The sequence below is a fragment of the Durio zibethinus genome, chromosome 10 (genome assembly GCF_047325235.1).
Source record: "Durio zibethinus cultivar Kanyao isolate XHJ-2024 chromosome 10, ASM4732523v1, whole genome shotgun sequence".
Lineage (NCBI taxonomy): Eukaryota > Viridiplantae > Streptophyta > Magnoliopsida > Malvales > Malvaceae > Durio > Durio zibethinus.
In genome coordinates, this window is record NC_143171.1 from 10,468,249 (window position 1) to 10,485,578 (window position 17,330).

The window sequence follows — 17,330 nt, forward strand, 5'->3', positions numbered from 1 at the left end:
TTTCACAAGCTTTATAACTTTCAAAATTTATTTTTGAGAAATCATAATGCTTTTTGAAAAAATATTTTTAAGAGTATTAAAACTGAAATTTTATGAAAATTTATAAAATTTTTCTATTTAAATTATTTATAAATAGCTGTAATAAAAAGTTGTTATTAAAAATCATAAATTTTAAAATTTAATAAGAAAGTAAATTTTACTATTTTTATCTTAGAAAAAAATAATATCTTATAAGATCCTAATTAAATTAAAAATAAAATAGCAAATATAATTTTTTTTTATAAAAATTTATAATTTTTTAATAAATATTTTTTCATATCGATTACTAAAATTTTACATTAATTTTAATTAAATTGAATTTTTTGGAGAAGTTTTCTTATTTATTTATCACGATAGATTTCTTCAATAAGCATATTTGATTTTGATAAAATTGTGTAGTATTTGGTAATATTACTTATACACTTTTATAAAGTTTAAGCTCTTATATATTGATCAGATTTGATAATTTTTTTATCATTTTTTGTAATATCAAAAGATAAAATATTTAATTAGATCTTTCTCAAATTTTATTTTTTTACTAAAATAAAATAGTAAAAGTAAATTTTTTTATTAATTTTAAAATTTGTGATTTTTTAATAATAATTTTTAAAATTTTACAAATTTATAAATAATTTAAAATTTTTTTTTATAATTTTTCATAAAATTTAATCTTTTCAGCATTTTCAAGAAGTCATTCAAAAGTGTTTTGATTTCTAAAAAATGCATTTTCAAAAAATATTATAAATTTTTAAAATAATAAATATTCGAAAATTTGTAAACAAATATTTAAATAATTTTACATATAAAAAATTAAAAAAAATAGAATGTAAAAAAAAAGGTGCATTTAGAAATCTCCATTAAAAAAAAAAAAAACTGGGTTTGAAAAGAAGAAACCGTAGTCCAGTTAAAAACCCCAAAAAGAATACGGACCGATGATAAATTATAATTACTGAAACACCCTTCATGTGATCGTGAGATTCCACGTCTTCTCTCTTCTGCTGTTAAAAAACTGGAAAATAAATCAGCAGCACAGGTACAGGGCGGTAATAGATGTTCTGCCCTTTACCTCTTGCCCTGAGAGATCCCATCTGTTCCCAATATCCACATCCGTCTTACTCTCAAAACTGAAAGTTCCAGTCTTTTCACTTTCTCCACCGATTTATTTTTCTTGTTTACATAATTTCTTAGCAAAGCATTGGTTGGACGGAACCTTATCGAATCGATCCCTCTCTCTCTCTCTCTCTCTCTCTCTCTCTCTCTCTCATTCCACAGGTACATAATTCCTAATTCTTTGTTCAATCTCCATTTCGAAATTGTTTTCGAATTCGGATCTAATTCATGCTGTTTTGTAATTGCAACTAAAGATTTGATTTCCTGGCTTCGATTCCCACAATTCAGTCACAAATATTAAACTAATTGATGTTTTCATTAGAATTGATGGTTTTTTCTTTCGTGATTTACGAAACCGTTAACCGAAAATGTGGATTCTCAAGAGATTATAGATTAATCTTTCATTCTGATCAAAGAGCGAGCGATTGAGAGCATTAATCGAACGTAGGGCTTGTTCTCTATCGTGCATTGTATCATAAATACGTACTGCTGATTAGCTGTCTGATTTGCTAGGTTTATGGTTAATAGCGTGGAGATTAATATTTCCATTTATAATCTTTAGATTGCAGCTGAGGTCAGTGGTGCTATTGTACCATAGAGTGTGATAATGTCTGGGGAGGGAGGCGAGATTACTCGAGTGCCAGAAACTCAGGTAGATGATTCTTTGAAGCCTGAGAGACAATTGTCTGTAACAAATGGAAATCTTTCCAAGGAAAATGGTGCGGTTGATGGCAACTTAAGTTCAGATGACACTCATGATCAGCTTTTACAGACAGTTACTGAGCTCAAATTTGAGAATGAATTCCTGAAGTCTCAGCTGGAGAGCTTGAAAATTTTCCAATCAGAACATGATGGTCCATCCAAACAAACTAATGCAACCGGACAGGAAACCGGGATATCATCAGATGTAAAAGAACTACATGAAAGGATAGAATCTTTGAGCAGAGAACTTAGGGAAGAAAAGCAAACACGAGTTGCAGCAGAGGAGGCTTTAAAGCATCTTCGAGAGGTCTACTCAGAAGCAGATGCCAAAGCTCAAGAACTCTCTGGCAAACTTGCTGAAGGTCAGGAAAGCATGTTTAAACTTGCCCCCCCCCCCCCCCCCCCCCTCCTTTTTTGTATTTTAAAAAATAAAAAAGGAATTTGCTCTGGAAAATTGGCCCAATGCAAACTTAGTTTACAGGCTTGACAACTTGTTTGTTTTAAAAACATCTCAGATAACAAGAGAAGGAAAATTCTGTTTTTAGTGTAATACATGTCTTCTGTTTTGGTTCTGAGTCTATACCATTGGTCATGGTGTAGCTCAACAAAAGTTGGACCAAGAAATAAAGGAGCGTGAGGAGAAATACAGTGAGCTTGACTTGAAATTTAACAGGCTTCACAAGCGTGCGAAACAGCGCATTCAAGAGGTTCAGAAGGTGAATTTTGTCCCTTGGTTCTGTTGTTTAAACTTGATGCCTTATAATACTATGGCAAAGTTCCTTTGTTGGACCCTGATAAGAATAGATTTGAACATTGTGTCTCTGTTGAAGTGAATACTAGGATTTTTCAACTTTTTTTTCACTGACACCCCTCTATTTTTATGAGGGGTGCAGTCACCTGTTTAGCATAATTTGTTTCATTGAGTATAAGAAGTTTGCTCCTATATTGCACATCCCTGGGGAATGTTTTCCACTAAAAGTCAACGGGTCAATTTGATAAACAGATAACTAGGAGAAGCATATGTATCACCCTTGCATTTTAGATATTCAGTTTAAGTGTTTAAATGCATATCTTCCTCGTGTTGTTATGGTTTTATATCAGGAAAAATAATGTAAGGAAGGCTTCATGTTTGCATGGGAACTAAGTTAGATTGTTGTTTGGAGATTGTTATTTTCAGGAAAAAGATGACCTTGAGGCCAGGCTTCATGAAGTTAATGAAACAGCTGAGCGAGCATCATCTCAACAGTCAGGACTGCAGCAAGAGCTTGAGCGAACACGGCAACAAGCAAATGAAGCATTGAAAGCAATGGATAATGAGAGACAGCAACTAAGAAGTGCAAACAATAAGTATAGTCATTGTTGAAATGCATAATCCTATCAATGCAGTTGAACCAAAAAAATGGATTTATCCTTTATTATGAATCTCGATGTCTTTAACATTGACTGATAGAGCTTAATAAGAGTTTTGTTCCTTATTTGTCACTTCGTTTTGTAATTGTGATGCTTTTAACCTACAGACTCCGAGATAATATTGAAGAATTCCGCCGTTCAATGCAACATAAAGAAGATGCGCTTGAGGCATTGCAGCAGTCACTTTTAGAGAAAGAACAGGTACTATGTAAAGCTGCATGATCAGTGATGCTAAATTTCCTTTATAATGTATATTTAATGTCTTTGGTTCTTAGCTAGTTTCATGTGTTCCAATATAAAGATATTTCATGTATGTTGTGCTTCTTGGCAAACTATTAAACCTCTATTTCGTTTTTGCTTTTGTCTTTTCTTTAATGTTTCAAGCATATCCTAGGTCTTGAAAAGATTAAATAATTCCTCCTTAAAACTCAAAAATTATTGTATCATCAATTTGACCATCAACTACTCAGTTCTTGGTGACTTTATGTGTGAACCACTAAAAATGAAACAGAGTTAACAATAACATCAGTTCCAATGAATGGATTTTATGTTTTGTTGCTTAGTCTTTATAGTGTATTTTACAACTGAAATTCTTGATGTATATGTGCTCACATCTTAGATGTTGGAAGACTTGCGAGGATTACTACAAGTTGCAGATGAAAAAAGGCAAGCTTCACTTGCTGAGCTTGCTGCTAAACATCAGAAGGTAAATTGGTATTCAGATGTAGAATGTGTCAATCGTGGTTAAGATGCTTAGAGCTTTCTCTTCTTTCTGGTATACCTTACAAGAATGGTGCTTTAGTTTCTCTGATGCCGCTCTCTTCTTCATCAGAATAAAGAGAGCTTGGAAGCACAAATCGCTGATGCTTTATCCGATAGAACCAAAGCCACTGAAACAATTTCTTCGCTGCAGGTGAGATTTATTGTCACTGTTAAGATGAAAGACAAGCATCTTTTTTCCCTAGATGGAGATTGAATACATTTTTTTTTTTTAAGTCCTTCACTTAAAGTTTTAACTTTTTTCTTCTGTCGTTGGCAAGGGGAGGGGGGATATTGTGGGGATTGTTTTTCTCATTCTGTGCACCACTGCTAGGTTCTCTGAGATAGGATAGATTAAGCATTATGGAGACGTACTTTTGCAGGTGCTATTGGCAGAGAAAGAGTCTAAGATTGCTGAGATGGATGCAGCTTCAACTGGCGAAGCTGCGCGATTAAGAGCTGCTGTAGAATCTATTAAAGGAGAGCTTTCACACCTCAAACACGAGCATGTATGAATCAAACTCTTCAAATAAGTAAATGCCATTATTGGGAACAATATTGTCATTAATGACAAATATAGTTTGTTAACATGTTTTTCTTTTTCCTGTTATGTAAAACAAACCATGTGATGTCTTCAGGAGAAGGAAAAGGAAAGCTGGGAAGCTGCCTCTCAGGCATTCAAAACAAAACTGGAAATTACTGAGAGTAACTGCATTCGTGCTGAAATAGAAGCTGCTAAAATTAGAAGTATAAACCATTTCAGAGAGAACCGTTGTAACTTTAAATTTATTACTTATGTGCAAGAAAATGAAGATTTATTTTTCTTGTTGGATAGGTCAACTGGAACTAGAGGCATCTGTGCAAACCCAGATACTAAGTACTAAAGAGGCTGAGCTAGCAGCTGCAAAAGAAGAGGTATTAAATTATATCTGCAATTCATTTATTCAATTAGTTTTTTCCTGCAATATTTATATTGACTAGAACTAGACTGCGCTTCGTTGTGGGACTATTTTTTATTTTTTTTAAATTATGTTTTAAATATAAGAAGTAAAATTTTTATGCCAAATTGTAATTGATGACAACATACAGACAAATATAAATGTATTTCTTTAGAAATAAATAATAAAAATATTTAAGAGACACAAACACAAATTAAAGGCAAATATAAATATATATCCTATTTGGACCTCAACCTTACTGGAACACCTCCCATTCAACCATCATGATTATTCCCTCATATTGTTTTTTAAGAGAGTTGTGAGGGAAAAAGAAGTTAAAAAAAGTAAGAGTTGCATGTACAGTAAAATAATAGAGAAAAAAGTTATGTGAAAAAGGGAAAAGAGTAAAAAATAAAAGACATTTGGTAAGATGAAAAGAAATGAAAGAAAGGAAAAAATGAAATTAAAAAATTAACAAAATGAGTGTACGGGACATTTAACACCATCACATTATGCCATCAAAGAATAAAAAAAAAAAGATTTAGAAAAAAAAGTTGAAAAGGAATAAAAATAGGTAAAAAATTACAAAAAAGATATGAAAAGAAATGAAAGAAAGAGAAAAATAAAATAAAATAAAAAATTTTTAAAAACAAAGGAGAAGGTTTAGAGGACACCTAGCGCTATCACATCATTTCATTAAAAAAATAAAAAAATAAATTTTTAGAAAAGTTGAAAAGAAATAAAAAAAAGTTATTTAAAAAAAAAAAGAGTAGAGCTCCAAAATCTAGAATATTAATTGTATGGATGATGATTTATTTTTTAATATGAATTATAACTTAATTATATATAAATATAGTTTTTTATTAAATTAAAATATTAAATAATATATTTATTAATATAACATATATAAATAATAGAATCTATTCTTTTAAATATCTCAAGGGTTGGGGCAAAGCACCTAAACTGATTCCAATTTGACACAAATTATTCAAAGAGGCAAAATTTGACTCAATCTTTATTTTAAAAAAAGCTGCACCAATTGGATCGCCCCAAATTGAAACCTATTAGATATAAAATGTTTTGTCATCCATACATTTATTATAAAATTTATTTAACAAAAAAAATAAAAAACAAAGAAAATGACAATAAAAGTCAAATGGGGCGGCACTTGAATTTATTAAGGTATTAAATAAAAACTTTTTTTAATATCATACATATATAAATATAGAATTAAATAAATAATAAAATATATTTTTATATATATCAGGGTTAAGGCGTAAGATTTGAAACTTTACTCTTATCCGAGTTCAATTTAAAAAAAAAAAAAACTCTATCCAATTATTTTGAATTAAAAAAAAAAAACCAATTGGATCGATGTGAATTGAAACCTATTGAATATGGGTTATTTTGTGATTTCTATCTCAATTGATTTTTTTATTACAAAATTTATTTAATAAAAAAATAAAAAATGAAAAAATTAAATAAAAAAAGAAACCTAAAAAAAAAAATAAAAGACTTTAGAAAAGGAAAGGAAAAAAGAAAAAAAAAAAAGGAAAGAGGTGCCACATAGACATTTGATAGGGGGTGGTGCACCTTAAAAACCTATCTTTGACCTGACTCAATTTAAAAAAAAAAAAATTGGGCCTGATATCGGATTTAAAAAAAAAAACACCTATATTGGATTGGTGTGAATTGAAACCAATTGGATACAGATTGTTTATCATCCTTATGTCCATTGACTTTTTTTAACAAAACTTATCTAGTAAAAAAATAAAGTTAAAAAATAAATAAAATATGTTAAAAAGTAAAAAAAAAAATAGTTCTAATAAAAAATAAAGTAAAAAAACAAAAAAATAAAAAAGCAAATTTTTGGAAGAAGGATGGGATGCCATGTGGACACCTTCTCCTTCCTCGAATCTCTACAAAATTAATATTATAGAGTCTGCATTTCCAGAGAAAGATGCTAATATTGTTTAAGGATTAAATTTTTTATTTTAGCTGAATAAATAGGCAAACAGACATAAATATATAGCTGACCCTGATACATTCATCTGATTTTGTGCAGATTGGCCGCCTTGAAAGGGAATTTTCGTCTTATAAAATTCGTGCACATGCACTTCTCCAGAAAAAGGATGCTGAGCTAGCTGCAGCCATAGACTCTGAACAAATAAAAGCACTTGAAGAAGCACTAAAAGTATAATATCATAGTATAAGATAATAATATCTTTGTATTTCACATTTCATCTGTCTTTAAAAGATCACAAAAAAACCATTTCTTTGGTTGCTGCAGGAGGTAGAAAGAGAAATAACATTGGTATCTGCAGAAAGGGATAGCACCCATCAAAAACTTAAGGATGTTTTATGTAATCATGAAAAAGAACTTGAAGAAAGGTACCATTATAAGTTAACATCCATGATGAGATATAGAGATTATGTACCGAATTTTTGCTATCAATGACACTAATCAGGAAAAAAAAGGGATGCTAAACATATAATATCTTAGGATTTTAGGCTAAACATGTTTTGTGCTTTGAACTCTTTCCTGAAGTTTTCACTCTGCTTTTATGCTAGAGATGCAGCACTTGACAATGCCAAACAGCACATCAAAAGTTTAGAGATGAATCTTGATTCTGCTAATGCTCGTCACCAATCAGAGAAAGCTGCATGGGAAATAGACCTTAAAAATTTGGAAGAAACTTGGCAATGTAATGTCTCTATGCTTGGCCAATTTTCTCATTTTCTTCCTTTATTTTTCTTTCTCCTAGAGTGTGTTTCTAGATTAAACTTTTGAATATAAAGTTTTATTCATAATTCTTTATTTACAGTTAGATGCGAAGCATTCCTTGCTGAAAATGAAGCATCCTTTAGTGAAGATATACAAAAAGAATTAGAGGAGATGAAGCTGCGGTATAAGCAGTTGAAGGTGCCCAGCTTTTGGTTTCCTCCCTTTTGACTTAGATGATAACAAATAATTTTTATTTCTGCTTTTATTGATTGGATTCTTTACTTGCAGGAGGAGCATGCATCATTCCGCGACCTTGCTGATAGAATGATTGAGGATAAGGATAAAGAAATTTCCAGACTTTTGGATGACAACAAGAATCTTCAACTATCTCTGGAATCGAGACCATTGGTATGTTTCTCTTTCTCTTGTATAGTTGTAGACCTTGACCTCAAACCTCAACACCCTAGAGAGGTGTTTTGCATGTTAATTTTGGGCTGATAATGAAGTGAAATTTTCAGGCTGATCACGCTGAGAATTACAGCAAAGGTATGATGTGTATTTATGTGTTACCACTTACTAATATTTATTCTTCTTTTAGATAGAAAGATAGATTTTTCTGTCTTTTTTTTTTTTTTGTGGATTTAAACATATTGTTCAATGCGGCTGTCTGATGTCTCCTTTCAAACTGATTTTTTCAGCAGCACAAAAACAAGATGGTCCGAATTTAAGCACCTCTGCAGCAGAACAGCAGATTCTGGTAATGTCAATTTTCCTTTTCTTTTTTCCCAGGGTGGGGGGTGGGTTTGTGACTTAGGAACTTTTGTTTTTGATAAATATCTTTTTCTTTGCTATGTATGTAAATAGAAGCATATATCATAGATTATCAAAATGATTTTGCATTAACTTATCTTTTAAATTTAGCTTTTGGCAAGGCAGCAGGCTCAGAGAGAGGAAGAGCTGGCACAATCGCAGCGACATATTTTAGCCCTTCAGGTTAGTAAAATCCATTCTATTTTAGTTATATCTCCACAGTTTGGTTTCTTGATGGTTGCTTTAATGCAGGAAGAAATTGAGGAGCTTGAACGTGAAAATCGCCTCCACAGTCAACAGGTATAAAGAGGTCTAGACTTATGCTGTTTCATTTGTGTTGTACCTCTGATTAAGTCCTCTGTTAGTCTGGAAATTGTCTTTTATCTGATTAGACAAGGTCCCGGCGTGGCAGAAAGTGCACTAATACGAAATGAGATGGATATTCTTTTGTGTCATACCAAACTTTAATTTTCTTCATTTTGAATTATTTTGTTTTTTCAACAAAGAGTATACCATGTTCTCCTTTACCGTCTGCGTTATTCAGTGAAAAGAACTTCTCTTTGGGGGAAAGGGGGGTTGTTATTTTGGATATAGGTTGTACCATGATGAAGTTTTAATTGCTAGCTTCTGTTGCCCGTATGTATTTTCATGTGTCACAAATGTAGGAGGCTATGCTGAAGGAGGAACTCCGCAACATGGAAAGATCAAAAAAGAGAGAAGGTGTTGATATGACATATCTGAAAAATGTTATCCTAAAGCTTCTTGAAACAGGTACTAACTTTTACAATCACACAGGCAGGAGTTCTGTTAATTTCACCTGCTTAATACCCTTTAAATATCAATGCACATAATGTTTTGGTGCCTTGCTGATTCTTTGAATAGGTGAAGTGGAAGCTCTACTACCTGTTGTAGGAATGCTTCTTCAATTTAGTCCTGAAGAGGTGATTTTCTATTTCACTGCTTGATGCTTAATGTTGTGGCTTAAGCTTATATACATGATATATTGAAATTAGGCGAATCTTCCTGCCTCCTACATATAATATATCACACAGTAATCCTTTTATTCTAGTGTCCTTGTCTAGTTGAAATAATGAGAGTGTAAATACTTGAAACTTATAAACCTACTGAAGAATCTCTTGTTTTATGGCATCATTGGCCTTTGTATATGCGACCACAGATGCATAAGTGTCAACAAGCTTACCGCACCTCTACCGATGTTCCGCCCAGCCCAGCAAATGAAGCTTCAGGATCAACCCTCTCTCTTTTCTCAAGATTTTCATTTTCATAATATAGAATTCTTCGGTTGGATGAGAAAATCTTCAACATCTGCTTTCCTGCTTCGGCCACAATAGGTGTCTGCTCTCTGCCTGTGGAAACTCAAAAGTATAGCGGTGGCTACAGTAAAATATTGTATTTTTCTTTTTTGTAACATCAAGTTATCAATTACGTAATGATTCAGTTGTAAAGAACACTCACGAGGGAGAATGTGGTATACTTACAGCAAAATTCAAATGCCTTAGCAAATTATTTCGGCTCCATTCAGTAGTAAGCATGAGTGCTTGACAAATGTATTATTTTTCATTTTTTTTAATCCTTGATTTTCACAATTCAATGTAGAGTAAAGCATGTGGAAGAAACTCAAATTATATATAGCACTGATATTCTGTCTTTCCCCTTGTTTATATATGCTCATGACATCCATCAAATCAAAGTATCCTGGCTGCTTAGATTAACAACCTCCGACATAAATTTTTGTTCCGATTTGCATCGAACTTGATCTAATGCCCTAAGCAAGAGTTTCTTCTTGATTCTTTGTCTTGAGGTCCGCAACATCGCAAGTTTTTTTGGAGGGAATGTAAACTGCGGCAAAAGTGAAGTCGGCAGTTTTGCATATAAACTTGTATATTAATATAAGTGTGGTGCAATTGACAATGGAAAACATAAAACATAAAAATTCAAGCCACCTTCTTTTTATTAGATTATTATTTAACATTGTACGACGAAGAAGCTAAAACAGAGACGAAAGTAGCAAATCATGTCAATCTCTTACAAAAATCTTGCTAAACTTCCGCTGCTTGGAACTTCCAGCATTTCCCAAAGAATAGCTTGCAGTTTATCATCCATAGTACTTAAAAACCTACCCGACATTATAAAAACGAAAGCAAACATAAAGAGAGAACAAAAACACCTTCATGAGAAAAAAAAAAAAAAAAAAAAGAACCACCGCCCTTGTATAGCAAGAGGCATGAATCATGCATGCCTTGCCTGGAAATCCTTCATGAACGCAACTAACTTCTCAACTCCAGCCAAGGGCATAGCATTATAAATAGAAGCTCGCATGCCCCCCACCGACCTATGTCCCTTGAGCTGCACCATCTTCTCCCTATCAGCTTCCTTCAAAAACTCAGCCTCCAACTCTGGCTTCTCCAATGTAAATGGCACATTCATCAGTGACCTTACTGATTTCTCAACAGGACACCTGTAGAATCCCTTGCTTTCATCAATGGCATTGTATAATATACCAGCTTTTTTTTTATTCTTCTTCTCAACCTCTTCCAGTCCTCCCTGTTTCAAAAGATCTTCAAACACCAACCCACACATATAAATCCCAAAACAAGGAGGTGTATTATACAAGGAGTTGTTCTCAGCATGGATCTTGTAATCAAGCATCACTGGGCTAATCTCTTGTGCATTTCCTATAAGATCCTTCCTGACGATCACGATGCAAACCCCTGCTGGCCCCACATTCTTCTGCGCACCAGCATAAATCAACCCAAACCTGGTTACATCAACAGGCTTGGAACAAAAATTGGAAGACATATCAGCTACAAGAACCCCATTTGGGTTGCTGGGCACTGGATATTCCTTGAACTCAACCCCATAAATAGTTTCATTAGCGCATATATGCAAATACTTGGCATTTGGGCTTTGTTCTAAACCATCAAACGAAGGGACCCTGACGTATTTCTCTGATTTTCCATTCCAAATGACTTTTGGCTTGCAATATTTCTGAGCTTCCTTGAAAGCCTTGTCTCCCCACGAGCCGGTAACCAGATAATCAACGGTGTCATCTGGCCGAGAGAGATTCAAAGGGACAGCAGCGAACTGGGTCGTGGCGCCACCTTGGAGGAACAAAACGGCATAGTCCTCAGGGATGTTGAGGAGGGCACGAAGATCGGCCTCTGCTTTTTCAATAATAGAACGGAAATCTTTTCCACGGTGGCTCATTTCCATAACGCTCATGCCAGATCCGTGCCAGTTGTAAAGCTCGGATTGGGCCTTGAGGAGAACGTTCTCGGGTAAGGTGGCGGGTCCAGCGGCGAAGTTAAAGACCCGATCTTGAGGTTGGGATTGGACCAAGGGGCGATCTTGGGTAGGAGTAGTTGCTGAACAAGAGATGGAGAAGGGTTTGGGAGACCTTTGATAGGTGAGAGTGAAGGTGGTGGAGTTGGGTTTAAGAAAGGCGTGATTTTGAGGGGTCTTTTGGAGGAGAAGGGAATGAGAGGTGGTTGAGGCTGTGGCTGCCATGGCTATAGATTTCGGGGACGAAGAGATGGAAGGAAAGCAAGATCTTTTAGGGGAAGGTTGGTGGAAAGATCCGAAAGCAAGTGGGAGTGTTTATAAAGAAAGTGTTTGATTGTTCAAATGGTTCACAAGGGAAACGGCGTCTTGATTTTTGGGTTGGTGAGAGAAGTGGACAAACACAACGGCGTCGTTTGAGAGTTACTCGAACAACTCCATTCTCTAATTTACTTATTGTATGAGAGGGGTACCATCGCAAGTAGTAGCAGTATATTTGGTTTGCCGAAGCAAATTAAAGGGGAGGATTTTGACTGTCGTCTCTGTCTCATTGAATCAAAACTGTGGTTCGAAAATTTATTCAAGTTTAATCAGTCAATTACGTAATACCATTTTGGTTGAGGAATGGAAGTGGGGATCTGTCAGACTAATAATTTGTATTTAATATTGTGTTTGATAAGACTCAAATTGAATAAGCAACTATAACAGGAGTCAACTGTTACGTTTCCATTGCAATAAATAAATGTATAAAAAAAAAAAAAAACTCATTTGGATGCCAACATCAGCACGTTGCAGTTGGAAACAGGTGAACAGAATTTATTTAACAAAAGGGTCTGAATCCGATAGATGAAGTATTTTCGTTTGAATTTTACACCACCTAACATGGCACACCAAAGTTTTAAATGGTCGGGCTAATACACCTTCAGTTTTTAAATTTTTACTCAAAATCTATTTTGATATCTAACTTTTTAAAAGATTAATTAAATTCTCAATGATTTAAAATCATTTTTTTATCTATATAAATTATTTAAATTAATAATAAATATCAACCGACGTAACCTAATGATACAACTTGATATTTTATGTGACAAAAAAAGATTAAGATATAATTTTTTTCAAAATTTAGAGACAAAGAATGAAATTATCTTTAAATTTTTTGTATTTCATATATATTTTATAAAATTTTAAATTTTAAATTATATTTTTTATTGTAATATAATTTATTAGTTAATTTTTTGTTTTTAATATAAATTTATTTTTAAAAATTAAAATTCCTGTTTTAAAAAATTCAATATCATTTTAAACAACAAACAAATTTATTTTCTATTAAAATATTATTTTATTCATCAATTATAATAAAAAAATAATATTTTCTATCCAAAGGAAATCTAGTTTTTAAAACATTGAATATCTTCATTTTTCCTTATATATTTATAAAATATGTTTTGTGAAAAAGAAAAAAAAGGAAAAATAGTTAAAAAAATTGATTATTATATATTTCAAATATATTTTTATAAAATATTGTAATTTAAAACATTTTTTATTTTTATTATGATATAATTTATTTAACACATAATAGATTTTTAAAAAATTAATATTAGGTCAAAATTAAATAAAATATTTTCAAAATTCCATATCATTTTTAAAAATTAAGTTTCTATGTCGGTTTAAAAAAATAATAAAAATTTCATATCATTTTAAAATATTATGTAAAAACTTTCATATCATTTTAAAAAATATATTTATTATCTATTAAAAATTTATTTTCTATCTGCAAAATCTAATTTGAATCTATTTTTGGTTAAAAGCTTTATTTTTTAAAATAAAAATAAGTTTTAAAATATTTTTTATTTTTTATAAAGCATACTTTATGAAATATTTTTTATTTGATTAAGAAAAAAAAGATATTTAATATTTTAAAAAGATAATCTTTTCAAATAGAAAATAATATATAAGTAAAATAATATTTTTAATAAAAATTATGTTTTTTATTTCTAAAATGATATTGAATTAAAAAAAAAGAATTGGAAATTTTTAATTTAATTTTAATTTTTAAAAAATCTATTTTCTATTAAAAATAAAAAAATCTAACTAATAAATTATATTACAAAAAATATAAAAATATAATTTTTAATTAATTTTTTTATAATATAAAATATAAAAAAATTTTGAAAAAAAATTATTTTGATTCATCGTTTACCATAGATGTTGGCTGATTTGTTAAAAGCATTCTCTCAACTTTTTCATCTTCTTCTTCATTTTTTGACCCAAAAGGTACCATGGTCATAAAAAGAAGAAACGTGGGAAAAAAGAATGTATCATCATTGGCCAATTATTGTATCAAGGAAATACAGAAAATTACAGTGAGAAATTATGTTCAATTTGAACGTACACAGAAAAAGAAATCAACCCAGGCTGCTTGCTGCAGGTTTAAAAATTTTCAAACTTTTTTTAATTCCCAAGGGCAACCCGAAGTTGCTCAATTATTGTATTAGCTGTCCTCCTTTCTTCATCAAATCAGGTATAGTCAGTAGCTGCCTATACATTCCTCTCCTATGGATGGGTCTCCAGTAAAAATTCTGCAGGTTCACATTTTGCTGTGTAGCCAAACTTGGATGTGCAGTACTTTCTATGTACCCCTGTTAGTTTTCCCGTTGCTGCCTTCTGATGGAAACCAACCATCAGTCTTGAACATTCTCTGCAACCATCAAAGAACAAACCAAAATCCTTAATAACTTATTCCTATATAGATTACCCAGTTGAGAAGAAATTAAAAGGAATGAAAAACTCACAATAGCTGATCTTCTGAATAGCTGCTATGCCACTCGCATGTCTTGCTCCACTGCTTGAACCCATAAAGACTGCATTGAGCTGTGAAGATTGCAGCAGCTGCTAATAGTGATGGTTGGAACTTAAGCATCTCATATTCCACTAGGGCAAGCTCAATCAAGAAGAAGGATAGAAGCTCAAGCTGCTTTAAATAGATTAAAAAATTTTAGTAAGCTGCTTTACAATATCTCATGAGTTGCACTTAATTAGTAAGCTGGGTGGAAAAGTTGTAACTGACCTTCTTGTCGGACTGAGCAGCCTTGATGAACCTCCTCATGAAAACATATGGTGTTGGAAATGACATGTTAAACTGCAATGTGTTAACCATCAATCTCTCCTGCAGCATGTGAAAAGGGTAAATGTTAGTGCTCCTTTGCTTTGCAGTTTAACAGAATGGCAGAATCGGATAATTAACTACCATTTCGAGAACTTCTTTCCTAGAGTAAGCTTTGTCTGATATAAGGATAAGATCTCCTACAACAGGAACAGAAACCTCCTCGTACTTGCAAGCTAAGAGCATAGCAACCAGTCCAACCAACTGAAGCTTTTTCCTCACCACCGTTTGCTGGGACAAAAATCTGTCTATGAGATTAACAGTAAGAAATAATGTCTCCCCCATGAGGTCAAATTTGTCATGCACCTGTTGATTTGCACAAGCCAATATGATCCTTAGATTTGATGATTTGAATAGAATTCTATATCATAAAAGCTTGAACCAGAACCCAATCATTTACCATTCAAGGCATTGGGGTTCAGTAGGGAACATTTCTATACCTCAATAAGCCAGTCAATCAGTATAGCCCTCATTTTCTCATTAATGTCAGACTGCTGCGCCATGTAGTTTGGTGAAACACAGCTAAATTTCTGCATAGAGTGAGCTGGTTTTGTCATTTTTCGGGTGATTAAAAATCACAAAATCTTAGGCATATCTAAAATTTTTGCTTTTCTAGGAACCAGAATAGATTTGCTATTCGGCTGTAGTGTTTACTAAGCCAAATTAAACTATAAACAAAATCTTATTCTACTATAATCCAAATTAAATTACCTCCATCTTTCTATAGTAGGCATGCAAATCTTCAGCATAGTCAACAACTGCCAGTGGATTCTTTGCATCACAGCCATCGATATCAACAATTGCATCTTCAGCTATATCCTCCATCTCGACTTCCTCCTATCCAATTTCACCAAAACATAGTTTATGGACTTGCCTACAAAGAATACATTCCAAGAGTTCAAAAGAGGGAGAGAACATGAAGTAGATATACCATCTCATCAGCTTCACTGAGCCTAGTTTCTGTTTCTTCTAAGAACATGGGTACTGGGTGGTCTACAGATGCCTTGCTTTCCTCCACATCTATAAATATACAATCTCCAAACTCATTTGAGCTTGGAACTGATGGTTTCAGCTTCTTATTTTCCTGTTGAAGGGACAAGCCATCAGAAATAATGTTCTTCTCATGGATTAATAAGATTATAACACTAAGTAGTTTTATGTTTCGTCCCTAAAGAGAGTGGAGTTGTGGGGTACCTCGGGGCGATGCCGTTGACTAATACTAGAAATTTGGGCAACACATTTCCTGAAATTCAGCATCTCAAAATGAAGTAATTAGAAGCAAGCTCATTTATTTACCGTTAAGGAATAAAAAAATTGGTTGAATCTATAATGTTCTATGCTATTTTGATTTGTAAATGATGAAAAAAAAAAATCACTTTAAGGTTGACTGCAAGGTTTTGTTTTTCTGTCTGAACATTTGTCTGAGATCTAAGATCCAAAATTTAAACTTTCTTTTCTTTTGTACCTTTACTCATTAGCCAAGCAACAGAAAAAGATAAAGTAGAAACAAAAAAAGAAATAAAGGTTCAAACTCTAACCTGGTAATAGGTCTGTGCACTGGATCAAACTGGTTGTTGTCAAAATTTTCATTTCTTCTGTGCAAGAAAACATTGTTAAGTTATTTTGAAGAGAAAACAAGGAAGCAAAAGATCATTTAGAAGATATATATGTGTGTGTGTGTGTGTATGGAGAGAGAGAGAGTGTGTATGTGTTTGTATGGCAATTGAGAGATATACTCTGACAAGCCTCTCTTATTAACAACACAAGGGTATGCTTTAGCACCAACTAAATTCTGATTAATGACACTTAAAGCTCTTCTGTTGTGCCTAATCTCCTGCCCAAACTTTCTGCAACCTATAACTGCACCTCCTTCTTTATTCAAAAGAAAAAAGAAAAGAAAAGAAAACCCATGTTAGATTCTTGGGTTTAACACCCATTGTTCAATCTTGAACTAAAAAGAAGTGGAACCAAATATACCTTGAAAATTTGTGGGTTTGAAAAGATTAGGATTGTTCTCATCAGATATATGTTCCATTTTGGTTGATTATCTGAAAGAACGAAGAACCACGAGCCGCCCCACAAGAAGAAGGAAATAAAACAAGACTAAGGTAACCCTTTTAAATTAGTAAAAGAAAGAGCATTTAAAGAAGCAAAGGCCCCCCTGGTGCTGAAATCTACAAATACAGGTGGTTAGATAAGTAGAGAGGGGGAGCTTGTCTGAAAGGGTAAGAGAGAGAAAAAAAAAAAGGGTGGTATTTTCAAAAGCAACGGCTCGCTTATGAGAAGTGACCGTTATATGATGGAGAGAGGGATATGAGTTTCCTAGTTTGTCCTAACAACGGTCACCTAGGTTGTCATGTGGGCTGCCGCATCT

The 17,330-nt window shown here is 32.7% G+C and overlaps 3 protein-coding genes across 8 annotated transcripts; 1 reads left to right on the forward strand and 2 right to left on the reverse strand.

Annotated features, from left to right (window-relative positions):
• The first annotated feature begins 1,070 nt into the window (after positions 1-1,070).
• Positions 1,071-10,163, forward strand: LOC111293489 (protein GRIP-like). 2 transcript variants are annotated; one of them, XM_022886231.2, is made up of 22 exons: positions 1,071-1,311; positions 1,712-2,213; positions 2,452-2,567; positions 3,029-3,198; positions 3,369-3,462; positions 3,881-3,967; positions 4,094-4,174; positions 4,404-4,529; positions 4,659-4,767; positions 4,856-4,935; positions 7,024-7,152; positions 7,249-7,349; positions 7,530-7,663; positions 7,784-7,881; positions 7,972-8,091; positions 8,202-8,229; positions 8,382-8,440; positions 8,605-8,676; positions 8,746-8,793; positions 9,159-9,264; positions 9,376-9,434; positions 9,671-10,163. In XM_022886231.2, exons 2-22 carry the CDS (start codon positions 1,757-1,759, stop codon positions 9,779-9,781), a joined length of 2,385 nt encoding a protein of 794 aa, XP_022741966.1. In that variant the 5' UTR covers positions 1,071-1,311; positions 1,712-1,756; the 3' UTR covers positions 9,782-10,163. The 2 variants fall into 2 exon arrangements, with proteins under 2 accessions (XP_022741966.1, XP_022741967.1); XM_022886232.2 differs by having other exon boundaries at positions 8,385-8,440.
• A 271-nt stretch (positions 10,164-10,434) lies between these two features.
• LOC111293490 (phosphoserine aminotransferase 2, chloroplastic-like) lies at positions 10,435-12,134 on the reverse strand. The gene has a single exon (XM_022886233.2). It carries the CDS (start codon positions 12,019-12,021, stop codon positions 10,744-10,746), a length of 1,278 nt encoding a protein of 425 aa, XP_022741968.1. The 5' UTR covers positions 12,022-12,134; the 3' UTR covers positions 10,435-10,743.
• Positions 12,135-14,094: 1,960 nt separating this feature from the next.
• LOC111292295 (G2/mitotic-specific cyclin-2-like) lies at positions 14,095-17,225 on the reverse strand. 5 transcript variants are annotated; one of them, XM_022884592.2, is made up of 11 exons: positions 16,934-17,225; positions 16,693-16,828; positions 16,495-16,551; positions 16,151-16,199; positions 15,888-16,040; positions 15,668-15,793; positions 15,397-15,486; positions 15,041-15,262; positions 14,861-14,959; positions 14,586-14,764; positions 14,095-14,491 (listed from the first exon to the last, which is right to left on the reverse strand). In XM_022884592.2, exons 1-11 carry the CDS (start codon positions 16,989-16,991, stop codon positions 14,347-14,349), a joined length of 1,314 nt encoding a protein of 437 aa, XP_022740327.2. In that variant the 5' UTR covers positions 16,992-17,225; the 3' UTR covers positions 14,095-14,346. The 5 variants fall into 5 exon arrangements, with proteins under 5 accessions (XP_022740327.2, XP_022740326.2, XP_089622888.1 ...); XM_022884591.2 differs by having other exon boundaries at positions 14,586-14,767; XM_089766762.1 differs by having other exon boundaries at positions 14,586-14,767; positions 16,693-16,825; positions 16,934-17,125.
• Between the last annotated feature and the right edge of the window lie 105 nt (positions 17,226-17,330).

Bases quoted from the DNA above. Each gene is read 5' to 3' on its own strand.
- LOC111293489 (XM_022886231.2), top strand. From the start codon at position 1,757: ATGTCTGGGGAGGGAGGCGAGATTACTCGAGTGCCAGAAACTCAGGTA. The intron at 3,199-3,368 runs GTATAGTCATTG...TTTAACCTACAG, and splicing joins CTAAGAAGTGCAAACAATAA to ACTCCGAGATAATATTGAAG. The intron at 4,936-7,023 runs GTATTAAATTAT...GATTTTGTGCAG, and splicing joins TAGCAGCTGCAAAAGAAGAG to ATTGGCCGCCTTGAAAGGGA.
- LOC111292295 (XM_022884591.2), bottom strand. From the start codon at position 16,991: ATGGAACATATATCTGATGAGAACAATCCTAATCTTTTCAAACCCACA. The intron at 16,200-16,494 runs GTTAGAGTTTGA...GCTGAATTTCAG, and splicing joins GTGCACAGACCTATTACCAG to GAAATGTGTTGCCCAAATTT. The intron at 15,794-15,887 runs GTATATCTACTT...GAAATTGGATAG, and splicing joins TCAGTGAAGCTGATGAGATG to GAGGAAGTCGAGATGGAGGA.
- LOC111293490 (XM_022886233.2), bottom strand. From the start codon at position 12,021: ATGGCAGCCACAGCCTCAACCACCTCTCATTCCCTTCTCCTCCAAAAG.